At 40.4% G+C, this 26611-nt stretch overlaps 1 protein-coding gene across 13 annotated transcripts in view; it reads left to right on the top strand.

Annotated features, from left to right (window-relative positions):
- The window catches only part of camk2d2 (calcium/calmodulin-dependent protein kinase (CaM kinase) II delta 2), a 38384-nt gene that overhangs the window by 8131 nt on the left and 3642 nt on the right, over positions 1-26611 (top strand). The window contains exons 3-20 of one of the 13 annotated variants that reach the window (XM_051946162.1): positions 11374-11433; positions 12737-12791; positions 14287-14352; positions 14911-14983; positions 16568-16670; positions 16840-16923; positions 17208-17302; positions 18057-18179; positions 18431-18514; positions 18779-18821; positions 19949-19989; positions 21376-21435; positions 22918-22962; positions 23379-23427; positions 24543-24563; positions 24969-25044; positions 25155-25249; positions 26172-26410. In XM_051946162.1, coding sequence (XP_051802122.1) covers positions 11374-11433; positions 12737-12791; positions 14287-14352; positions 14911-14983; positions 16568-16670; positions 16840-16923; positions 17208-17302; positions 18057-18179; positions 18431-18514; positions 18779-18821; positions 19949-19989; positions 21376-21435; positions 22918-22962; positions 23379-23427; positions 24543-24563; positions 24969-25044; positions 25155-25249; positions 26172-26404 — 1406 coding nt within the window. In that variant the 3' untranslated portion in view covers positions 26405-26410. The remainder of the gene's footprint in view (positions 1-11373; positions 11434-12736; positions 12792-14286; positions 14353-14910; positions 14984-16567; positions 16671-16839; positions 16924-17207; positions 17303-18056; positions 18180-18430; positions 18515-18778; positions 18822-19948; positions 19990-21375; positions 21436-22917; positions 22963-23378; positions 23428-24542; positions 24564-24968; positions 25045-25154; positions 25250-26171; positions 26411-26611) is intronic. The other 12 variants (XM_022214808.2, XM_022214806.2, XM_022214813.2 and 9 more) reach the window with 12 other exon arrangements.

Raw genomic sequence — 26611 nt, 5'->3', positions numbered from 1 at the left:
GGGCAAATTATCTGAAACTAGGTGCCATGTAGCTGCTTTAGCCTAATAAGCTGACAGGAAGAGCTACTTCACAGCTGAAACATTGATATGATGAAGTGTTTCTGCTGGCTGTTTACAAGTTGCTTTCCATAATTACCTACAGTATCTGAAAATGATGCTAGATTGACAATGTAGAGGCTCATCTCAGTACCTAAATGATTCTTGTGCAGATTTTTTGTCTGGAAAACCAACTGTGGCCGATAAATACAGTTCAAGCAAATAAGCTGCATAGAGATGCACGCTAAACAGGTCATAGCCTACAGTCCCATTTGTGGTTAATTCTGCTGTAAACATCTCTGGTGACAGTTTCTGCAGGCAACATCAGCAGTCGTCAGATAAAAATGTCATCTCTTAAAGCTTTGTTAATAATGTAAGCTATAATCAAAATTGCAGTCCTTGCATTTTTGAAATGTCAGGATTTCGATGAACATGATTGATTGTTCAGCCCGGACAGAAGCTACAGTATGACTGAGAAGCTTAATGGACTGTGCAGAAAGCAAGAACATTCTTAATTACAGACTCTGCCTGTGTCTTCCCTTACCTCTCTCAATTTGTCTTTTTTTTTTAAAAAATCTCTCTGCCTGTTGTATTTCAACCTCTGTTTTTTTCTCCTTTCTAATCTATGTGCTTTAGAGTTAAAATCTTTAGTCTTGTCTACTTTTGAGGAAACATATTGGTGGACATTCAGTCTGAGGCCACATAGCCAAGACTTCAACAATGACAAATGAGAAAAAGATGAAACTATTTGCTTTAATATGCATTTTTGGTAATGCACAGTATGATACCCGTGTCGTTTTTCCAGCAGAGTTATACAAACACTGGAGTATGAGCATCTAGGAGTCAAGTCACTGAAGTAAAATCCACATAAAAACACTTACAAATGTGCCTTGCAGTTCAGAAAGATAGAGATTAGATGGATCAGCCATAAAATTACAGACACATTTAAGTGTCAGATTTTGTGTCACCAGAACTCACATTTTGCACTGATGTCTCCTACTCAAAACCAGAATAGATATAGATGCCACTTTCTTTCTCACAAAAGTAGCTGGAATAGGCATGGAAGGCAGTGCTGCTATAATATCAGATCTTTATTTCATTATAATTTATTGCTTTCTTCGCCTCTATGTAAACGAAAAAGCTGGGCGGAAAGTTCATATTCTCGAGGGGTTTGTTTGGAGGCATTGCGGGTAAACCCAGATAAAATATGGCTCCGGCAGATGCAGAAAATGCGGAGAGTTGGCCTGTTCAGGTAGTTACTATATGTTGAACTGTTAATTTTGTTTCTTTATGATAAATCTTTGCTGGATATTATGTCAGGCCTTGGTGGTAACCAGGGAGCTACAGAGTTTCATCTGTTTATTAAATCAGGGGACATTTTATTACTGCTGTGTAGCAGAAAAGTTATTCTCAAGATGAGTCTTTTATACTGCGACGTCAGAGTGTTAGGTCAGTGCTGTAGCCATCATCATACTACAGAATACCTTTCATCGTAGGGCTTCATCGCTGTGTTTAAACGTGTGGTCTGTTTCTGTGATTATAAACAGGATTTTGCCTTTGTGCTGGTAAATGTCTCCTTGTCAAGATGTCTTCAGACCATCAGCCTCCGATTAAACCACTTTTACATATTAGTCTAATGTGTGTGTTTGCATTACGTCGGATAAGATAGAGGCAGACATTACCGCACGTTATTAGACTCCCAGCCATACTCTTGGGGCAGTTTTATCTCTGGCACCAGCCACATTTGTTTGTCCTCAGAAGAGAAAACAGGGGAGTTATCAGTTTCATAATTCTTCCTTTATTGGGAACCAGCAGAGGGTGACGGTGTCTCGGTGTCCTGGATGGTTTCATTAGATCCCTGGGTTCTGCAGGGGGTGGAATGGAACCTTATGGAGGAGGACTACTTAGCCGCTGGCCACAGAGGATGTTACATTCACCCCACTACATCTTTTTAATTAAAACTCCTAATTAAATTGGAGTGGAGCAATTCCAGCACCCTGTTGTAGTGTGTGTGGTTGGTGCGTTTGTGTGTGTATTAGGGTTATAACTACAGATAAGGTTTATTTTCATTGATTCAAATATTGATTGTTTAATAGGGCTAATTGGTTATCATCATCACAAGTACCCAGAGGATGCTTTTATATGATTGATTGTCAGAAATGTCATAGTAATTTCCTGCGGGTATGTACACTTTACATCTGCACTGGCATCTGTGATATTTTATGGCTTTCTGTATGAATGACTGGTGAATGCAGAACCAATCCTCTGTGTGGTTCACTGCCCTTTGTTTTTCGACTTTTTCCACCAAGAAATCTGACCTAAAGCAATGATATTTGGACAAACTGACCATCAGTTATTGCTCCAGCCATTTTCAGCTTTCATGGACTGCAACATCTCTCATGGCACTTTAGTCAGAGTACGGTACAAAGGTAACGTCAGCCGATGTTGCTTCTCTTTAGCTTTGGAGCCATTTTCAATTCAACCCACTTCCAAAAATATTTTGACATTAGCTCCCCTGATGACTGGCAATGTATTCGCTGTGGGAAAGAGCAGGTCAGCCAATGCTCCGCTTTTTATACTTGGCACATGAACTGCTGACAGTTGGAGGGTCAACAAATGAAACTTGGGTCAGGGTCTTGGCTATTTTGTCACGGTTCATGAGGGACCACAGTGTTCAGCATAAAGGTCCAGTGTGGTGGATTTAGTGGCATGTATTGGCACAATGGAACAAAGTGTTCAGAATTATGTTTCAATTAGTGTAAATCCACCTGAAAATAACAATTAGTTCATCTATACACTACCATGTTTTTACAGTAGCCCAGAATGGACAAACAGATGCGACGGAAGGCCTCTTGTGTTTATTTGCATTTTTATCCACCACTTGAGTTCTCCTAAATGCTTGGAAAGGGTGGGTGAGGCGAGAATCTTGGACTGGATGCCGCTAAATCAAGCATCGGACCTTTAGCTAACCTTCTAATTCAGAGAGATGCATGCAACATAGGTTTGAGCAGCAAAGGTGTTTTTTATACACATATGTTTAAATCACCTGAAAAAAACATAAAATATCAACAAGAGTTTGTGTGATAAAGTTAGAAAAATGTATTTTACATGGAAGCTGTCCACTTTTCCAGTTTGCATTCTTACACATTCACACGTGAAGCATTTTTTCCAATAAACAATTCCTCAACTTTACAGCACCAATTCGATACCTCATCACATTAATAGAGCAGAAGTACAATATGTCCTCTTTGTACATTGTTCCTGCAGTAACTAACATCACCCTCTTCACATTAAACGTGTTCTGGTCTGTGTAAAGTCACACTGTAGCATACAGGTCACACTGTCATTACTATCCAGTTAATTAAGTTACCACTTAACACTGAAGTCAGTGGTAAAGACATTTATAGCAGGTCGTCATGTTCTTTCCTGGAATAGCGCAAATGAAGCCCAGGCATGCAATCCCGATGGTATTATTGTCAGTGAATTTGAACCAGTGTAAAATCAACATATACTTAACAGAGATGTTTATATGACATATCAACAGTAATATTTACCATCAGAAATGGAAACTGCAAATAGTTGACATCAGTATTTGACCATAGAAACCTGTATTCTTTGTTTCCTCGTGTGCATTTGAGTGAATTTTAGATTACAGTAAAATAAGCACTTGACAATATTATGTGGATCTGATTGATCCAAGATGACAGAAATCTGATTGCTGCAATAACTCGGTAAACCAGAGTGAAGATACAAAGCAGGAATAGGATGTTTGAAGTTAATGTGGGGATGGATTCGGACTTAAAAGCAGCCCTGGAGCTTCTGTCAGGGCTGCAGTCCAATATGAGCAGCACAGGGACACAGTGCAGTACCTGACTGGGCTGTCTCAATACCCTAATTTTATCAACAGAACAATACAAGCCTAAGTCAATTTGATGCTGTGTTTCATATGGGCTGTATTGCTCTCCTGGTGCCCGGCTTCCCTTGGTCCTCTTTACTGCTGCCTCTGCTGCTGCGAATACTGCTGCCACCAAGCAACTCTGTTAATCTTCTACATTTTGAAGCTCCTCAGTGTCTCCTACCTACCTCTTTCTTCACATTTTCTTTACAAAATGTTCTGGATTTTGCCTTTCTTTATTCACATGTATTCCATGCATTGAATGTAAAACCTTTAATGAAAACTATGAAGCCTAACAATATTAATAGTCTTATCATTTTTGAATTTAGTAGTTTCTGCACCAGCATGTCCAGGTTATCAGCTTGGATCTGCTTCAGTTGGCCACACATTCTCTCCTCTTTGTTTGAATCTCCCTTTTTATATACCGGACTCCCTCCCTCTGTCAGGTTTTTGTTCTGTCTCTATTTCTGTTCCCGTTTCTCGCTTGCTTGCTGCTCGCTTTCTATGACTGCCTGTGTCCTCTATGTCCGTCCCTAAATTTGGTAATCTTGGACCCACAGGATGTCAAATTACAGGAGGTAAAGAAACACATACAAACACACCAACACACAAACTCACAGCACTATACTGCTGCAGTGCGGTTGCAGACGAGACGCGTCAGAAACTAACTGAAAGAGAAAGAAGGAGACAGAGGGGAATAGAGGGGAGGGTTGTTGGGTCTGCTCTGGCAATTCTGAAATTTGTCTTGTGATGCTGTGATTCACAGTGGACAATTTGTCAGCGACTCTTCATTGCAACACTGAAGTGGAACTTTACAAACAAACAGGTCCTTGGATCTGGAATATGTTTCTTTTCACAGTTAAGACAAGCTGTCTTCCTAACTGTGCACATTAAAGTGCTTTGAAAAAGAGAACCAGAGCACAAAAATGACAGATACAACAACAAGTTGTCATGTGGATAATACTGCCCTTGATAACAACAAATCCAACTGTGATTTAGGTTTTACACTTGCAGATAAAAAAGGGGGATTGCAGCAAGAAAAGCCAGGATGGAGAGATAGTTCAAATTGAAAAATTCAAATCAAAACAAACACTGAAATATAATCATATAGAATAGAATCACTTTATTCATCCCTGAAGGGAAATTCAGTAGTATATGTATATGGGTGCGGAGAAGTTTATTGTGGACATGCACATCTGTGCTTCTTGGACCTTCTAAGGCATACAATTTTCATCTTATTTTATTCGGGTAAGACAGACATTATCATCCTTAAATCCTTAAACAAAACAAAACTAATGTTGAGTAAAGGTTTTTCTTTTTATCATTCATGGTTTGATTTTTACAGACAGTATGTTACTGTTTCCAATAAAACCAGTCAATATTGCAGCATGTCCCTTTCTTTGAGTGATTTATGACAGCAGAAAGTTGTTTACACCGTCTGCTGTGTGTTCGCCAGCTTATGTTGTAACAGGACAGGTTCATGAGAAATCTAGTCACCATTGCAACAATAATGTTGCATCACTCGTAAAAGAAATCCAACACAAAGTAGCAGGTGCCATTACACAGCAGTGTTTCAAAGACTTTGATTAACTCTTGTGTAAACACCTGTCGACGTCTGAGTAATATAGGAGTGTTTCATTAAGTTGTCTGTTTAGATTCTCAGTCATCCGGTTCTTGGTAATCCTGGGAGCTTTAGTGGAAAATACCTGGACTTCTGCAGTTCTCCAGTTCAAGAACTGAAGAAGCCTCATGGATGAGAGATGACAAAGAGAAGTCCAGTTGCTTTTTACTGAAGCTCCCAGAGTTTATTTCAGTTATTGCAAAATTGAAGGTTTCCATCTTTAAATGTTAGAGGCGGTAGCAACTTATTTATTATTTTATTATATTTATTATATACTTATTTATTATTTATTACAAATCCTGCTTAATTGGTTCTTGCTGTTGACAAACTAACTTGGACGTATGCAACAACTGGACTGTCCTAAATGCAGTATAAAGTGTAAAATCCTAATCTGGCCAGCACAAAGACTACACACTAGGAATGCTGATACCAAGAAATAGATTGTTTTAGACAAGATGGTTTATGATGTGACAAATGCAAGGGGTCAGTGGAAGCAGCTGACCGAAGTACAGCAAGCTGGACTCTCTGTGAGATTTGTCTTTTTTTTTTAACTTTTGAAATCTGTTGCATCTTTAATGCGCCAATGTTATCTTCGCCACAGGAGGTTCTGACATAGCGTTGTGATTATCATAGGCATGAAAAAGAGCATTACTAAAACATTTCAAAGGTGTTGTGGCTACTGCACTGCATCACAGTATTTCTCAAAGTAAGATTTCACCGCAGAACTTACAGATTGTGTTACAGCACATATAGATTATTTGGCATTAATGTGGAAGACAGTTACTCATATGCTATTACAGACAGAGTGCCAAAACAACGGATTAAAAGACAAGTTCTAACATGCTGACGTCATTAAAAAATGAATGAGGAAACCTTTCGCTGACACACAAAGAACTTTGTATATTTTAAATGAAGTTACCAACCGTCATGGTTTTACTTTATATGAATAGGAAATCTGCTGGACAGAGTAGCATACAGATGGACAGACATTCAGCTATGATCGCGCCAAAAAGGTGCAGACAGTCCTGAATGATAACAGCTGACTGGAGTAGCTTCACATTTGTCTGCAAAATTGCATTTGCTTCATATTATGTAGAAATGCTGCTGTCAGTTTTAACCGCGTCGGCAAAAAGCCTCTCACTAATGTCTATCGCAACAGGGCTCAAGCTAACACGCACACAGATACATTTAAATATTGTAAAGCATTTTTGTCAGCCAGTCACAACTCATTGTTGTCAGTCTGAGAGTTTTTGACAGTCAGGCAGATTTCAGAGTTGCCTGATGCGAAATTGTGTTAGGAGAAGGTGTAAAATGTGATTTACTCGTCCATTAAGAAATAAAAATGCTCTGTTCGGCGAACATGGGGACTGTCACACCTACACTCATGCACTTTTGTGTTCCAATCCAGTTATCTTGCATGTCTTTGAAGTATGCAAAAATAACGGCCCTCTCAGAGGAAAACCACATAGCTCAGGGAAACCATACAAACCCAACACAAAAAGACACATTCCATTCATAAAGCTGTTAAAATCTCGTGGGCTGGATCATTCTCTTGGAAAAACAAGTATTTTTATAAACAGGATAGGCTAAATATAATGCACAGTGTTTAATTTCATAACATTATTCAGTAAATAGCCAGCTTTTCTTGGAAGTATTCACAGTATAGTTATAGCTTCTCCCTGAAATCAGCACCCTATTAACACATTTTCCAAGAGCCTTTAGCAGCATCCTGTCTTCCACAACCACTAAATGTATCTTCTCTGTAGCTCAAACATCGTCATCATGCAGACAAATGTGTACTCTTCCTTGCACTCTCCGCTCTTCTTTTAATGTTGTGCATCAGCATAACAACACTTAACTGTTGCACTACAGTACAGTATGTGTAATGCTCTCCTCCCTGCTTTCCATCCTTATTCAAGTTCACATCCAGTGTTCCAAGCATGACAGGTTGAGCGATTTTGACATTGTGCGAGAGCAGATGTGTTCTCATCAAAGTGATAAACACATGCGCTCCTGCAGAACTACTTACTTGTGCTCTCCTGTCTGTAGTTCTGTAGAGTTTGATAGTTGTGTGTGAACTCTCGATGTCTGCCATTTGCATGCAAGGCTGGTTCCACTGCAGAGGAGAGGAGAGGCCTGACGCTCTGATTGGTGCAGGAGTTGCTAGACAACAGATGTCCAGCCGGCTAGAAGGTAGACTACCTGTGGAGGAGGGAGAAAGAGGAGGGAGACAGAGAGAAAGAAAAAGTGGAGGTGGAAAATGATGGAGAGAAGCCTGTCATATGAATTCACTGTGTACAGTCAGTGAGTATAGCACAAAGAAAGGCTGCTAACCTAACTGACTTTATATTCAAAGAGAAACCATTTCTCATGAAGTATCCAAGTTGATTTTGACAGGTTTTATTTGGAATTGTGAAGTTTCCAAGTGGTTATTGTTATGTTTCTTCAGTATTAAAGCCCCAACCTGGAATTTCTACTCCGTATTGTGACCAAAAGATTGCATTTAAACAACAACAAAAAATATGTACAGTTCACTACAAATGCCGAATGTTTTGCTTTCATTGTGGTAAACTTTTCTTTTGGGGAGCTTCAAAGTAGACACTATTGTCTGCAACCTAGCATCCCTATCTTAATCCAGAATTCAGTTTTCCTGCTGTAAATGAATGCGCATAAGTAAGCCATTCTGGAACTTTTTGGTCACAGGCTAAAGTATAATACGAGTTTGGTCAGTTGGATGTGTTTTGCAGTATGCAGCAGAAAGGTTGGGAGCTAAAAATGTGGACCAGTCAAACTTTAGAAGGGTATTGTTTGCACTCTAGCAATCTGTCTACTGTAGAATGCTGTCTTGATGAATTATGCTGTGAACTTACTGCCAGTGATGACGTTTCAAATGAATACAGTGTGAATACAATAATACAATTGTAATAAATAACCTTGCATCAGTAATATGCAGTAATAAGTAGCTATTTAAACTCCTCATGAAGACACACAGCAGAAATTGTCAGTGTAACATGATGCTGTCAGATTAAATCAAATATGGATGTATAACCAAACACAAAATATCTGGTTAAGAAAAATGCACGGTGGGGTTACTGCAATGGATCTATTAAATTAGCAACGCATAAACAGGGTTTGTGTTTTAGACTGAGACAGATGTAAAAGGATTATGTGCCACTCAGTATTATAAGACCAAGGCAGAGATGGTGAGATTAGTGACCTTGCTCAGGGGGTCCTGCTAATCATGCAATAATGGCAGCGCTGCCATTTTTTCTGCCGCTGCCTGTCAGGATGCTCTTGTGTCTCTGTGCTGCTGTGCTCATCTGTAAAGCTGCCGGTGTTCTTCAACGAAATCAAAACTGCCCTGTTCTTGCAGGCACCATGGCAGACACATGGCAACCGCAGGAAAAAAAACTGCATTAGGTTCTGGATGCTGGCAACAAGAAGAAGTTTCCACGTGGTTTTCTTCACCACCACTGCAGCTACTGTTCTGATTAAAGAAAATAATTTCGTAAGCTAGTTTGGTAGTGCTATCTATGTTTGTTGATATTTTTTTTCATATTTTTTAAGACAAGGTTTTGTAAGATCAACAACCCAACAGGCCATGACACACCTATTCCTCCGTGGTTTTCTGTTTTTTGGAACCAACTGTACCGCTAGGTTTAAAATCCATTTCTCCTACGTGTATTTTTAGCTTTCAAGAGCATTGCAACCACAGCTCGTGCCCTTATGTTTTGCATTTCACAGTCGGAATCTGATTTGGATTCATCTCAGCCATGACTGATAATGTTCAACCTTTTGGTGTAGAGGAACAGTCTCTCAGACACAATGAACATATTGTACTGGCATTTTTACTGCACATTTGAAAGCACGCCAAGTTCCACTTGATTCTGAAGCATACGGAGCCCTAAATTTGTCTGGGCGTCTGCCTGTTGCTTCCTATAGGTGCAGTGATATGCTGACACCAAACAAACAGATACCTGGACCTATAATGAGAACAAGCTGCCTGGTGCTTCTTTGTTGGTCTCGTTGCCTCTGTGCTGCACTGAGCCCACAGTTTCCATAGCATCAAGAAGAGCCGAGAAAGGAGACTCAGATGAGAGTGAAAAATAGGCGTCCTATTTTATTTGGAAAAAAAGCTGAACCCACTGCTCCTCTCTCTCCCTCTCTCTCTCTCTCTCTCTCTTTTTCTTTTCCCATGTGTCCTCAGGCAAAGCTGAAATGGGTCGCCTCAACACCGTAGTCCGTTACTCATTATAACGACTGCTGTTCTGACTCAGATCTTTCGTATCGGAGTCACTGGACATTTGAGCATCACTTCATGCTCACAAAGTCAGACCAATTCAGTCTGCTCTCACAGACGAGACCAGACTGAAATATTGCTGTCTGACGCTGTCTGGGGCTCTGTTGCACTACAGTTAGAATACAGTAGCACTCGCTGTCACTTCTCTGCCTCTCCCAGAAGGCAGCATTGTGTTCAGTTACTGAAATTTGGTGGTTTACCTGTTAGCAGAGATGTACATCTTGTTAACGGCTTCTTAGAAGTTTTTGCTAGATATTTGGCAAATCATTTAAATTTCCACTTTTTAAAATAAAAGCTCATCGATTGCTTATGTTATATTTAGATGAAATATACTAAGGAATAAATAATTGCATTTTAGGCTCCAGCCAGTAAAATGATGCATGCAGAATACATACGTCAATAGCAGCACACAATTTATTGTCATAGTGAGAATTATTTAAAGGTGAGTCTTTTTTTTGGCAGGCAAAATGCATTAATTACCTGACTACTCAAGGTGCTTCATCGCACTGATGCAGAAATCCAGTTGCAATATTTTCATAAAAGCTCCTGATTAATTTTCAATATTGCCAGAAATTATGTGATTCTAAATGAGATAACTGCCCTGGTATAATTGATGATAATAGAGCCCCCCCCTGCTTACTTTGCAATATCTTTTGTCTCACACAAGGCTAAACCGTAGTAAGATAATTTGATGTTTATCTATTTATCACATCAGCTGGGAGAGGCTCCAGTAAAACTCTACAGTGCTCATCAGTTGTAAGATGGATGGCCTTTTTCATGGCATGCTGATAAATTCAGATTAACTTTCTGTCCAGATAAATAATCCCACACAACTTGAAAACAAAAAAAACAACATTAAGGCTTTTCTTTCTGCATTTGTAAGGATTGCTTTAATGTATGCATAATGAAACACGGTGTATTTGCATTCATTTGGAGATATTGATTTCAACTGTAATGCCCAGTCCAACTTCTTAATCTGTGTTTTCATATAAGTGAAGGAAGAAATGTTAATAGCCGGAAAAGCCTCTTGATCCCTGCCTTTAATTTATGTAAAGCTTGTGAATATGTGATATTTACTTTAAGTTCATTTACCATGTCCTCGGGACAGCAAATGGAAGCTGCACGTGCGCTGCAGGAGTTTATGTTGAGCCTGGCACCAGAGGTCAACATGAATCCACTGTGGCTGCTCCCTCTGTTTGTTGTTCGCTGTCGCCTGCCTGTTTGTGGCACATAACCAAGCACATATCAGGTCACATTATTTTTGTCAAGCATTTCAGTTCTGATAACGAAAAGAGCAGGCTGATGCAAAGCCAGCGCGCACACACCGACCGACGCGACACAAACACACACCGGCACTGACAACGATGCCCAAACACTGCAATGTGTCCTCTCAGCGAGTCAGAACTAACTTAGAGCCAGCTTCATGTTAGATGATGTGGAAAGCCAATCATAGCGGGGAATAATGAAGAGCATTAAAATAACTCATCTCTGTTTGTGTCTCTGCTGTTTTTTTCCTTTTAGATCATCAAAAGCTGGAGAGAGAGGCGAGGATTTGTCGTTTACTGAAGCACCCCAACATCGGTGAGCTGAGTGTCCTCGATCTCCAGAGTACACAATGAAAACACACACACACACACACATTTTGCTCAGGTCTCTTGTGATTTCTGCTGTGGCTATTCATCTTCTAGACACAGTTATGGGAGAGAGAGAGCGAGGGAAAGCACCAAGCATGTGTATATATGTGTGTGTGCGTCTCAGTGTACAAGCATCTAATGATGATGTACCTGTGTGCTCTCCCAGCTGAGTCATCAAAAAGACACAGGATTCCTCCACCCTCCCTCTGAACCACTGATCCTGTCCACTCGTTCCTCCTCATTATCCCTCTGATAGAAGCTGTCGTTCCTCTTTTGCTTTCACAGTCATCCACTCTTTTATTTTCTTCACTGTCACACTTTCGCATCTCTCAAACGATCTCTGTTCTGTTTTCCAAGATAAATCTGCTCTTCTCAAGTTTTGGAACAACCATGACAGATTTTTTTCTAACTCATTGGCTTCAAAATCTCATGAACCAATTACATGATAGTACAACAAATCAGCACTAATTACATTTGTTTTGCGTCAGAAACCAAATGTGTGTTTATTTTGTATGTGTTTTGCATTTTTGTAGGTGTTTGTGTTTTTAGGACCCCCTTGAAAATGACATGCTGCATCCTTTCAGTAAATTCACAAACGTTTCAGTGGGTTTTGCAGTTATCATTGGATTCAAACTCTCAAAACACAGTCTTGTGTATCTTAGCACTTCACTTTTCAAAAAAAAAAACCTGCAAGAATTAAATTGCAGCCAGGTCAGAAAGTTTGTTTCCCCAGATTTAAATGTAGGTGTCAAAGCAGTGATGCAGAAATCCCTTATTTGACTCTGTGAGTGTGTTGCTGGCGTTATCATGATTAATTAAATTAATGCTCGAAGCAAGGCCCATTTCACAAAGCAAACATATATAATTTATAGCAGTTATTTAAAAAGAATAATCTGTAGTTAGGTATATACGCTATAATTGGAATTTAATTAAAACATCAGCGTTTCTGAACCGTTTTCAGAAACCATCCACTGTCAGCAGCAGAATAAATCATCACCTCAAGAGCGAGTGGAATATATTTCACATTAGAAACTCATTCTGCTACGTGACTTACACTTAGTGCTTCACATCGCTGCATACTTTGCATATCACCACTTTGTTTCAACATGCAGTAAAGCTGAGACACAGCAGAATAAAAGAAGAATGTTGGCTTTAATATTGACTGATTTTTCTTTAATTAGTTTCTTTCTTCTGCTCCTCTTTCCTTTGTCTGTCACGTGTTGGCGTTTTTCGTTAAATCTCCTTCACAGTAAGACTTCATGACAGCATATCAGAAGAGGGTTTCCACTATCTGGTGTTTGATCTGTAAGTAGCAGACTTTCTCTCTCCGTCACACACATGCATGTTTTGTCTTGTTTTACTTTCCCTCCTCACGTGTAAAATACCATGAGGATAATACTATGTATATAACTATAGTTATTTCTTTTGAAGCTGCAAGGTCCTTAGTAGGTAGTTACAAATGAGCACTTTACATCATAAAACCAAAAGTAATGTCTTGGCTGGTTAAGTTATGCGTAAACTGTCTTCTAGGAGACATTTGTAGCGCTTTCCAATCTTTAGCAATCAGCTGTGTAAAGAAAAGTCACTGCAGCTGAACATCAAATGTCAAAGCTGTAACATATCTGCCTGAAATGACAGTTTTAGAGAGACAAACAATACAATGAACTTAACTGCTAGTCCTCTGTAAATGTGATTATTACTTGTACCTCATTATTATTATTGTTATTATTATTATTATTATTGTACTATTTGCATGCATGGAGAAATGTGCTTCATGGTGAAATTAAGGGCAATTAATAGACATTTTATTGAAATCTTAACATGAAGTGCAAAGTCTGAATGCAGGAGGTGCAATTTTAGAAGTTAAAGTGTCACAATGTGCAATTTTAAACAAAGCATTTAAGTCCAACGGAGATGATTTCACAACATATTCTCTCAGCGTAAGAGAACACAGCAAACAATATTATCATTACTTTGTTGCTGTGAAAATCAATGCAAATTTAACCATTCTGAAGTAAAACATGACTCGTTCCTATTGCCGTATCGGTCAAATTATAGCTTTCTTTTTTTTAATGCATGCCATTCAGCATTTTTATTCATGCCATTTGGAGTGATATATCCGACGAAGCTACACTAACTGATGCTGTTAAGTCTGATGTTAGTAGCGTAATGTTGTTGTAATTTGACGTGCATTGTGCTATTTTTATGAAATACAGTCATCTTTTAAACTGCAGTTAAACTGTGCTTTGATTTTTGTTGATTAGGATGTGTCACGTAGAATTCATATGAACGCTTTTACTGCTCTACAGGTCGTATAATAGCGAGCTGTTGATTCGTTTAACTACACAACAGTTACACCTGGCAGTTACTGGCTGAAAATAAAGACCTGCTTTGCGGGGCTAGCCCGTTTTAATTTAGTGATGCATTATGCTCTGAGTAGCAAATTAAAGTTTATGAGGACCTGGTGATAGCAGTTTCTGATCTATTCCCTCTCCAGCATGTGTGTGCATGTATCCTATTAGGGCATGCACTCACATTAACACACACACACACAGAGACTGAAGTGCAGCAAAGAAACAAGCACGACCATCATCACACCGGCTTGCACGTGCAAATATACATGTCATAACATTAATTCACACAAACGCGTGGCTTCAGCTACCTTTATAGTCATGCATTCCATATACTGTAAAACCATGAGCTAGGTGTTTGATTACGTTCATGCCACAATGAATGAGTACGTGTCGATGCAGAGAGACTGAGTCGTGTACAAACTAACACCTTCTCTTTCGCCCCGCAGGGTGACAGGAGGAGAGCTGTTTGAGGATATAGTAGCCAGGGAGTACTACAGTGAGGCTGATGCCAGGTAACATACACCCACACACACACTCTCTGCTGAGCACAGCACCCATTGTGCATCTATGTTACTGGAGAGAACTGCATGTGCCTCTATATATGTGTATATTTGTGTTTCACATATGGTCGTCTCAGAGGTGTGATGCAGCTGCCTTGTCTCTGAGGCATCTCGTGGAGTTATTTATAAAGGTGATTAATGACATATAGCCTGCGGTATTAATCATACACGGCCTACCTTATGCTGCCAGTTTTATGCTGGAATGCTGCCTCCCCAGAGACACACAGAAAAAGAGAGCGTGTTTTCCTGTTGTGGATCTATATAGTGTATTGCATTAACTCTTCTCAGAAATGACTCGCCATCATGTGATATATTATCCATTAAGAAAACAGCATAAGAAGTCTAATCGTGCCAACTTATGATATATTGTTATGAAATTGTTTCTTCTTCTCTCTTCCTCAATTATTTCCCTTCATCTGCTTTTTCTCTTTGCTTTCTTCCCTTTTCTGTTTTCTTTCCCGTCACTTGTTCCATCAAAATCCTTCACGTGTCCATTGCTGTTGCCCTCAGCCACTGCATACAGCAGATCCTGGAGAGTGTCCACCACTGCCATGTTAATGGGATCGTTCACAGGGATCTGAAGGTTTGTATGACCACAGCCATTGCTGCAGCCAAAACAAAATCCTATTCCCAGTCCTGAACCTGCACCCCAGATGGCGACATCCAGAAAGACCAATAAGTCTTGACCTGTGCTCTTTGAAATGGAAGTTTTCTCATCTGATGCGAGACGTGGCTCCATTATAAAGGTTCTTTATTTGTCGCATTCGCTCGTTCTTCCCTGTAGAGGAATAAAAGCTTTAGGTATTTACTAAAGCTGACATGACCTTGACCTTAGCTTCAAAACTTGCTACAGTTCTGGTTTGCAGAAATGTGACTGAAGGCCACCTACTTCTCTCCTGCTTCTTCGTCTTCTTCTTCTCTAGTGTTATATTAGATCCTTGTTGAGCTTGTTTCTTGTATTCGTGGTTCAGTGCTGGTGTCAACAATAAGGATCCCCTCAATAATTCTACTCGATGTTACCGTGAGCATGCTTGCATTCTTGTGAGTGTGTGAGGTTGTGTAACGATCCCGAGTGTGGCGCAGCGTTGATAGAAATAGGAGCAATCACGAACCAGAAGCTCAGGAATGATCACCATTTGCATAATTATGTAAAAATTATGTTGAGATATGAAAGATTTCCTAAGGTCATGAATATTCTAATGGTAGCCTGTATTCTCATAACTTCCCATGAGCATTTTGATGCGGAAGGAAGAGAGAAGAGAATGCAAGAGGGCTCTTCTGAATGTGGTCAAATGGATTGTGAGCATGTACCTCAAAAAAAAGGGAAAATAATAGTCATGTTCTTTCATTTTGTTTCGGTGGATGTCCTTTGCTGAAGTGATTTTAAAGTTTTTGTGTGCTTCATAATCAGGAGGATTTATTCATCATTATGTAAATCATTATGTAGTTGTGTCCAGTTGTCAGTTATTGTCTGTGTCCTGAGTCACACGTCGGCCATAAACTGACTGCTCACAGGCTGTCTGTGTTTAGACTCCCTAAATGTTAGAAAATGTTTTATTCATTAATTCATTTTATGCACTGTCTAACTGGCCTCGGGTTAGCAAAGACCTTTCTGCACCTGTGTCTGTGTGCGCGCGCTCGACAGCGTGCATGCTGTGGGCTTGCATATATTTATGATCGTGCTAAACTGTGTGTGCGTGTTTGTCGTTACACATATGTGGCTGAGTCACTTGTTTTTACACCCACGTCTCCTGTTCCACCACACCTTCCCCCTGTATCCTTCTCCCTGCAGTGTGCACTTTGTTCCCACTCATGGATTTTAACAGTGGATTGGTGTTACTGTGGACGAGCAGCTCACGTCTACTACCAAGACACTCCCCTCTGAATCCATGAGGCTGAGGGAGCAAGTCCACAGCTCCAGCGTGAAAAATGTCCGTGGTCACGTAGAGATTTGGTCCCGTGCACATTTTTGTTTCTCTGTCATTTTGTGTGGCAGAAAGGGAGTTGCCTCGGACACTGATTTAAGAGCAGTTTAGCGTCGTTGACCCCTAATGGTGCTGATTAGGATTTGGTCTGGCTAATCTGATCTTAGATCTGTGTCTGTGGGCAACCTGTTCCCAGAGCGTGTGACCTCTCACCTCTAACCTGTTTGACTCCGCCCCCCCAGCCTGAGAACCTTCTATTGGCCAGTAAGCTGAAGGGGGCGGCGGTCAAGTTGGCTGACTTTGGGCTGGCTATCGAGGTACAGGGGGACCAGCAGGCATGGTTTGGTGAGTATTCATCCATTCATATTTACAAGCTGAAACAGTTGGTCAATCAAGCAACCAGTCAGTCAGTCAGTCACTCATTTAGGTAGATGACAAACAGCCTCAGTCACTGAACTGCCCGTTCCCGCCTGCCATTCCACATCTCCTCCCTCCCTCCATGTTACTCCTTCAGGTTTTGCCGGCACTCCGGGCTACTTGTCTCCAGAAGTTCTGAGGAAAGACCCATATGGGAAACCAGTGGACATGTGGGCCTGTGGTAAATAACATTCAAATTCTCTCACTGGAACTATTTGAATAAGTTGGACGCTCTCGAAGTGTACCATTCCTTCACTTAGTGGCTGTGTCTGACTTGGTCAAGTAGATATGTCTGTCCCAACACTACAGCCTTATGTTGTTTTGAGTGTTTTGTGCAGTAGTGTGACTGAATTTTACATTGCTGAAGAATAAAACTGGCTACATCAGCATCACATTGTAAGTCCTACATTATAGCGGTAATCGCTGCACATATGGCCAAACTTCACATGACCCTTTTTTCTCCAGGTGTGATTTTGTACATCCTGCTGGTGGGCTATCCTCCTTTCTGGGACGAGGATCAACACCGTCTGTACCAACAAATCAAGGCTGGGGCCTATGATGTAAGCGTGGACATACATAGAATACATAGGACTGCAACCTAGAAAAATCAACTGTGATTTTGATGAAAAATAACTTGAAATTTTTTTAGAATTAATTTACACAGGCTTAAAATACACCTCTACACATTACTTCTCAGGCATTTAGTGTCATAACTATCTCTTTAACTAGGCTGTTTACTTTATCCACCAGTTAACTTGTGTGCCAATAGGATGAGGACAAGTACACAGCTGGGCCAGTTGTGTCTATTCAAATTATTTGTACATTTGTGATCTTTGAATCAAGATGAATCATTACTGAAGTTTTTTCCCCAAATACTATGAAATTGAATTTCCACTTAGCTCTAAAGAACAAATTACGTTTATCTTATATGAAGTAGTTTGAAAAAGTTATTTAAGAAATGATTTATTTCTATAAGGCAGAGGGAAAATATTGTAATCCTAACTTCAAATCCAGAGAATTACCTGGACTGTGTTCTTGCCTACTTATTTCCACCACTGCTTGTATCACTTCAGTGGAAATGTTGCTCCAATAAAATCTTCTGATCCTAATAACATCTTGAATACACACATTTACGGTACTGTTGGTTCTATCCTCATTTCAGAGGAGCATTCATTTTCTGACTGTTCACATGTTTATTTTCCTCCATGTCCATCCTATACTATATATTGTTAGTTAAAAAGTATCCAAAATGCTTTATTTTTATGTTCCTGTTAGCTTTGTCTGTGTAATGAGTGCTTTACACACTCTTGACAGTTTCCGTCCCCAGAGTGGGACACTGTAACTCCTGAGGCCAAAGATCTGATCAACAAGATGTTAACCATCAACCCCAGTAAACGCATCACTGCCGCTGAGGCCCTCAAACACCCCTGGATCTGCGTATGTGGCACAAACACACACAAACAGATGCAGAAATACATCCACAGATTCAGATACAGAAATAAAGACTCATGTATTGATAATAGTACACCGTCGGAGGTAACAGATTGCATAAACACTACGTTACCTAACTTCCATGAACACACATTAATCTGCAGTTTGTTTGCCCACACGGACACATCTATACATTCCTCCCACCCATTGTTTCCATTCCCTCCTAATCCTCAAATCCTCTCATCTTCCTCCTGCAGCAACGGTCCACTGTAGCTTCCATGATGCACAGGCAGGAGACTGTGGAGTGCCTGAAGAAATTCAATGCCAGGAGGAAACTCAAGGTGAGACTTCTGGCAATCCTTCATGCTTCTATTTATATAGAGCAACCCATCCAGCCATCTTTCTCTCCCCCTCTCTGCCTAACTCACGCAAGACTTCTCAGACTAACTTAGAAATGATGACTTGTTCTCTAAAGCCCACAAGTTGCCCTTTTACTGTGCTTCTCTTTTCTTGCTGCAAACTTATAATCAACCTTCCTTTGTGTCTCTTCCTTCCTTTCGTCCATCATCATTTCCTCCTCCTTTCCTTCTTTTCCGTCACTGCAGGGAGCAATATTGACCACTTTGCTGGTCACGAGAAACTTCTCAGGTATGTCATTCTCAGCTTGGTGACCAAGACCTGCTTTCCAAAACATACGATCTACACTTAGGAACATTTAGAGCCTTTAATACTACGAGAAGTGCATCTTCTTGTACTGAGGCACTACAAAGAATTTAAAATAGTGTAGAGACTGTAATTTTTTGGGGTGGGGGTGGGGGTGGGGGTGTGGGAGACTATTTCTGAATACGTTCAGTCTGTTTCTGAGAGATGATCTAGTCACCTCCTGCTATGTCTCTAGGTGTTGTTCTACTACTCTATCTCTATTTTTGCACTTTGTCATACTTTTTGCATGTTTTTCCTTTCACATATCTCTAATTTCTCAGGCTCTTACTAGTCCACTTTCTCTCTTCATTGTACAGTGCAATGCATTAGTGCATTTGTGTCTCTTTTATTATTCATCCTTTTCTTCCTTTTTCAATTTTCTTTCCTTATTTTGGTTTGGATTGTGGTATCCATTTGAGGTAAGATTTTTGGAATGACAGGGAAATATGTGGGTCTGGGCCCAGCTATACTAAGCAAAAGTTGTGATATTTAAGATGTTCTGTTCTTCTAATAGCCAATCACATATGCATGATTTGGTATTTGAAGGAGCAATTTTTGAGAATCACGCCTGCAAAAGTGCCAATATAAGATCAGAATGAAATTTAAACAAGCTCACAGCATGAATTTGAAATGCATTTTGCAGTTTAGGTTATTTATACTGTTAGAAATTAAAGTGAAAATAAAGAGTGGTGGGAGTGTATGTGTGTGTGCCAGAGGTTCAGTGCATGTGTATGTGTGCAAATGCCAATATAAGAATGGAGATGCGTAGATTATCTTTTTCATCACCTGCTATACATATATATATATATATATACACACCCAATTCACCACCCACAGTTCAGCCTCACACGTGAATTAGTATGTAGTACGATAGCACAACTTGCATAAATGATGATGTTATTCGGAGCATTTGCTGCATTGCATTATGGACCTTGCAGTTGGATTTTGCACCTGGAGTTTGAAGATAAGCTCAGTTGATTGATATGCTTGCTGCATGTTAGTGTAGCCTCAGGCACAGGACTCTGTTTGTGGACTCTCATGCTGAAGTGTTGTCTCTTTCTTTGCTTCTACAGCAGCCAAGAGTTTGCTCAACAAGAAGGCAGACGGCGTTAAGGTGAGCTGCTTTGCACAGCGAAGAACATGCTTTGTTTCTTGCATTATGTTTCTGGAACGTTCGGCATCTGAGGAGCCTTATTGATTGTTATTATTATGCATTGTGCACTTAACAACATCATCATTCAGGGACAGTCACTCCAAGTTGTGGGAAATGGTTGTTATTTTCTTAGCTTGATCTCACAGTTGTTTTGTGCCACAGCGGACCACATCATTTATTTCTGTTTCTGTTCTGGTTTCATCATCCTTTTTTTGAAAAATTCACTCGTCTCTTTAGTTTCTCTTCCTGTCGTTACTTCCTGAATTTACCACATCTCATATTTCCCATGATCATTTAATCTTTTACTGTAGAGGCCCTGTTGTGCTCTGTCTCAGTTTCTTTGTGTGTTTGAGGCCCAATCTGAAATCTAACACCTGACGCTGAGGTGCATGTGTGAATGTTTGGTCACATTGTTAGGAGTGACTGACTAATTCTGTGTGGATGTTTTTTCCTACAAGTGAGTGTCGATTTGAAATTGGACCCCTGCATACATTGTTTTGAATCTGTGTCACTGTGTTTGGGTCTCACTCAGGCCTACAAAGTACCACGCTACCAGATCAGTTCCAGGGAGTTTATCCCCCACTATGTGGGCCCAGCTGATGAGAACGTAGGACATTTTAGTCAAAAAACAGAAAGAAGAGACATGGCTATTTTGTGAAATTGACTGCATATGAGGCTTTGCGGTGATCAAGGACAAAGACACTGAATGTACAACTTTCCAGCTCAGATTTTTTATTCCATATTAAACACTTAATATGTTGATTTTTGACCAGCACATTCATACAAGAGTCGTGTCGGGAAACGTTTTCATTGACTGCTTTGATGGATGAGGAAAATGACTTAGAAATATCTAGACTGGAGGAGAGCCAATTTCTTAATTAGTTGACTACTGATGATATTTTACTGTCTTGTCTGACAGGGAAGATGGTCAAAAATAAATTGAAACTGCTTGCAATCGCCACATTATTACATCCTCCGTTATCTTCTCCCAAATATAGCGGCTTAGAGTTACATCAGAATTGGCTACCTTTGAAGAAAATTGGTTTTAGGAGCTAATTTCTTTCTAAATACCTTTTGCACAGCTCAGTTGATGATGTTATGGCACTTTCCTCTACACGACCCTTACCTATATCTAATAAAGTGTAAGTCATATTACATAGTGCGCTTTGTAAGATGCACAGATTCCCGAATTTGGTCTTATTCTGCTAACATCAGATCTTCAGGGCACATGAGTTGGGATGATCATTTTGGAACTGATGGTAGCCAGACAGAAAGAGAGGCAGTGAGAGAAAGTGTGAGTGTGAGTTTGAAGTGTGTGTCATGTCCCCTCTACACTGCCCCCTGCAGGTCAACAACAAAGCCAACACAGTGACCAGTCCTAAAGACACTGGCCCTGCCCCTGCACTGGTATACACACACAGCCTCATCCACAGCCACACCTTCATTCACCAAACATCGATGCCTCCCTCCCTCCCTCACATCCCGCTGTGGAGGAGGTACAGGTTCACCCTTTCCACAGGGTCAGATCATTTTCTGTTTGATCTCAGCCTTGCTTGATAAGATTTAAATTCTTAACCAGGTGTGTGAGGATTTTGAATAAAGAAATCAAGGGCAGTAATAAGAAGTGAAACAGATGTCTAGGCTATCCCTGAATGAAATAGTGTGTAAAAGCTTTTGTGACTGCGCAGCATGTCCCAGCTCTAGATAGCCTGGATACAGCTTCAGATATTTCTAATTCACATGGATGCATTCATTCATTCATCTGAATTTGTAGTGTATGCATGGGGTATATATACATATCGAGCTTGGCTAGTTTAGATTTGCTGCATTCGTGCAATGTTAATGTTGGGCTGAAGCAATAAGCCTTTACACATGTTTGGATTGGGCTTTGAGTAGTGTAATCTGTGGTTAGGGCAACCTCTACCTCAACCTCTTTGTCCCCTTGTATTCTTCCAGACTCCCCCCCTCTTCTCTCCTTCCTCTTTACACTCTTATACCACGCATGCATTTCTTACATGTCATTAAATGTGCTTTATCAGTGTTGCATATGAGAGTAAAATCCAAGACTTAGAATCTGCACAGGCGTTATTTAGGGTTTGTTGCGGACATGGTTTGTCTGTGCATGGCTCTGAGAGGTGTGAGGACACTGGCTCCTTGGCCGTCACTCATTTACTTGTGCATGGTGTCTGCTGACTGGCTGCTGACGTCAGGCCACATGACTGCTGCTCTGCATGATGTCAAAGACTTTCCGTCCCCCCATTTGCTGTCAAGTCGATTACGCATGAACAGAGGCACATGACATCTGTCTCTTTAGCTCTCTCTCTCTATATATATCCTCCTTTCTCTCTCCATCATCATGCACACACACACACACACACACACACACACACACACACACACACACACACACACACACACACACACACACACACACACACACACACACACACACACGTATACACGCACTCGCACACACATGAGGCTGCTGATGTTATAATCTAGTGTAATCTGGGTGAGTGATTAGAAGGACTGAGCATGTCATCAAGATCGATTCCACAAAAGCTCAGACATCTGATTACCGAGGCAGGGCAGCGGTGAGGGCTGATGAGAGAAAAGCAGAGAGAAAAAAGACAACAATGCCATGCTGGAGGAGAGATTAAAGCACAAAGAAGGAGAAACAAGTGAGCACAGGCCATTGAAAAAGGCTTTGTTTTTTGTTTGCTGTCAGATACATTGTGATAGACAGACAAACAGACAGATTTACATTTTCTTAACCTTCAAATTTTGAAAATACACACAAACACATCTGCTTTAACAGTGTCTGTGCCATCATACCTTTTCTGGCGTTCTTTCGTTATTTGTAAATTCTCCTTCACTTGTTCTCTTCAGGAACCACAGACAACTGTGATTCACAACCCAGTGGATGGAAACAAGGTATCACCACAAAACCACCCTTAGTGTTGTTTTATTGATAGCTATACTTGATATAAAAACTGCCTGCGCTGTAGGCCTTTTCACTGTCCTTACTGTGTACTGTTATATAATCACTTGTTAATATATGATGCTCTTGGGGCACCCTGGTGGCTTCAGGGTTTTAAGACTCACCCCAGCCGATGACCTTGTTGCATGTCATTCCTCCTCTCTCTCCTCTTATTTCCTCTTGGCTATACTGCAGTTGAAAAATAAAGACCAAAAATGCCCCTAAATCTGACATTGCAAGAGCATTTGGCATTTTAATTGTTTTCTTTTGCCACACATTGGTGTTAAAACTACATATTGCACTACTGTATCTTTGTAGATGCATGTGTTACATAAACAGAATCTGTGTGTCTTGTTTTCCTCTCTGTCAGGAGTCCGTTGAGAGTGCCAACACCACCATCGAGGATGAAGATGTAAAAGGTATGACAAACCTGTGTTTTTTGTCTGTTATCTGCTTACAGTTCTCACCTACACTAAATGGTTGCAACAGCCAGCCCTCATCGTTTCAACTCAGACTGATCACTGTTGTGTTTTTTTTCTTCATTCTGTTTTGCCATGCAGTTAATAGCAAGTTAACTACTGCAGCTTCCTTTTGGCTGTCAATTCCTCTTGTAAAATACTGCCGCCCTGTTCTTTTTTCTCTCTTTCCCTCAACTGCGTCATCTCTCCCCCATTTTACGTCTGAGGTTAATACAGAAATCGGCGAAGAATGTTTTTTTCTGCATGTCATTTTTATGTTTTCAGCATAATTAAACGTTTCCCCTCTCTACTTTTTTCTTCCCTTTCTTGTGCTTTGTTGAGAATATCGTTTTTTTTCTCCTCCGTATTTCCTATCCTGCCATATATGCTTGTCTCCGTCACACACTTGACACCCAATCACACACCCATCCATGCAACCTCTGTCAGCCCTTCGTCTGGGCAGCTTAGTGAGCGGTATCTTGAGTTCTAAGAGCCGCTCCTCACAGATGTCTGACTCAAGACAGACTCCCACCTCCTCATTTCAGAGTAAGTCCCTCCATAATGGGGGAGATGCCCCGTTTTGTTTGCCTCATGTTACCCGACCATCACTGTAGGATAGTGATTTCTCTGTGTGAAGTGTCTCAAATCCTGTGTTCCTGATGTTCAGATCATTTCCTTGGCTTAGACAACTGGGTGTTTGATGTAGTTTGAGATAATTGCTTCATCTACTGCACTGACTTTCCCCCTTTCCAGTGAAATTAATCCTTTGTTTATGCCCCTCAAATGTTTACCTCTCCCATTCGATTTATTCCACTGTGTTTGTAGAAGATGCTGTCCTGCATATTCGTGCTTTGTAAATACAGATGCTCTTGTTACTCCTCGATTTACCTTTTGTTCTGACTTACCCAAACACTGTCAGGCACAGTAAAGAGTTGACTCATTTACACACACTCAGTATCGTATTTCATGTCTGTGAAGGAAATGACAGTGAAGGACTGATTCTCACATACAGTATTTTTTATTATTTCACATGTCTGTTGTTTCACAAATTAAGTAATTTTTTTAATATCCCCCAGCCTGCACCAATAACAATAAAGGTAACTGTCAATATTATTTAGTTAAAACTGCTTTTGTAGCAAATACTTGCATCTGAGCATTGGTTTGTCTTTGTTCATTTTGAGCTTTGTTGGGTGAAAGAAATCGTGTCATCCTGCATTTTCCTGCCTGATATCACTATTAGTCATGGGAGGCTTTCGTCTTGCTTTGTTACTCAGAGATGAAATATGTCAAAAACTTTGTGAAATACTTTTTTGAGCGCCTTCCATTTCTAATACCTTTTGAAATCCTGCAAATTTGTAGACTAGAACCCATCTGAAGCTGATTTGATGTCAGATTTTCTTTACCTGCACTCAGACCAACATTTGCCTGAAAATAAAGTACCTACGCATTTTTTTTTTTTTACATCAGTTCACTTGATGATGTTCTGTGATCTTGTGTTGTAGCCCGCAAACAGGAAATTATTAAAGTCACTGAGCAGTTGATTGAGTCTATCAACAATGGAGACTTTGAGGCCTATGCGTAAGTTTCTTCCTCCCTCGGTTTGTACAGCAACATCTAACTGACAGTAAAGATTTGTTTACTCCCTTTGCTGATTTTGCTGCTTTGTTGTTTCTTTTTTGGTCTAACAGGAAGATTTGCGATCCCGGTCTGACTTCCTTTGAGCCTGAAGCTCTGGGCAACTTGGTGGAAGGACATGACTTCCATCGTTTTTACTTTGAGAATGGTAAGTTCGAGACTGACTTTGTCATAATTAGTCAGTATCATAAATGACAGCCTATTTTAAACATTAAAATCTGTATTTTCAAGAACAAAACAAGTAAATTGCCAATTTGAGCGTCAGAGTGAACACATTCAACAAATTCAGTGAGAATTTGTGTCAAAATACAATTCTTGCTTATATCACTGTTTTCTAGAGCTGTTTAAATTTGTACCATCCATCGATCTGACTTTGCTCCAAAAGGAGCAGCGAGAGTCAGTTGGTCCTACACCCAAATTAAACACTGAAAAGGATACCAGGAAGGATCAAGGGTTGCTCATCAGTTTGTTGAAGGTTTTCCTGCTGCTCTGGAGATTTTTAACAAAAAATGCCTGTTATAAACATGCTTGGTTTCATTTGCGTGATGTGAGGAGTAACCTAATACATCAATTGTTTGTTGCCGCTCACAGTACGAAAATGTTGTTACAAGTATAATGAGGGCTTTAGCAAATATGGGCTGGAATGTTTGTTCTAGATCAATATTTATTCTTCTCAGTGTATGGTTGGTGTTTGCCGCTATACTACAAGGGCATGGAATCACCTTGGAGCAAAAAATCACTAATGAATAATGACTGCTATAAATGGCAGAATGTTCTCAGTCTGGGTATTAATAGTTCAGACAAACCAGATATGTCCCAGAAACCTCAATCACTTGGCGAGCCCGTGCTTGTCCACCTTCCAACATCAACATATGGACACTGCAGCTCCTCTGTTTTCATATCAATTAGTATTCCAGGAAAGAACCAGTGTTTTGTTTTTGAACAGCTATGCAGCTGTAGTTCTGTATTAGATTAACATAACAAGCAATAATTCTTACCCAACCCAGAGCAGGAAGTAAGAAAATATTTACCACAGTATTTATTCAGTGTGACATCTGTCTCATTTGCAGCGCTGTCCAAAGGGAATAAGCCGGTGCACACCATCCTCCTGAACCCACATGTGCACCTTATTGGGGAGAATGCGGCGTGTATTGCCTATATACGGCTGACCCAGTACATGGATGGCAGCGGCATGCCTCGCACCATGCAGTCTGAGGAGACCCGTGTGTGGCACCGCCGTGATGGAAAGTGGCAGAACATTCACTTCCATCGCTCCGGCTCGCCCAGCATCCCATCCCAGTAAGAGGCAGTAAGAAATACACCGCAGAAACCTTGATTCATTCAGGTGTGGTCAGCACAACCACCAGCATCTCATTCCTCAGTTTGTAGAACAACAAAATGAGACATCCTTGCCGTGGAGCTGTTGCTTTAAAGCAGCGCCAATTAAATATGATGTGTGGCACAGCTGCATCATCTGTCCACTGTTTGTTTTAACCCACCACTGTATTTT

Source organism: Acanthochromis polyacanthus, chromosome 3 (genome assembly GCF_021347895.1).
Source record: "Acanthochromis polyacanthus isolate Apoly-LR-REF ecotype Palm Island chromosome 3, KAUST_Apoly_ChrSc, whole genome shotgun sequence".
Lineage (NCBI taxonomy): Eukaryota > Metazoa > Chordata > Actinopteri > Pomacentridae > Acanthochromis > Acanthochromis polyacanthus.
The sequence above is the reverse complement of the archived record's forward strand: the minus strand, read 5'-3'. Positions and strand labels throughout refer to the sequence as shown.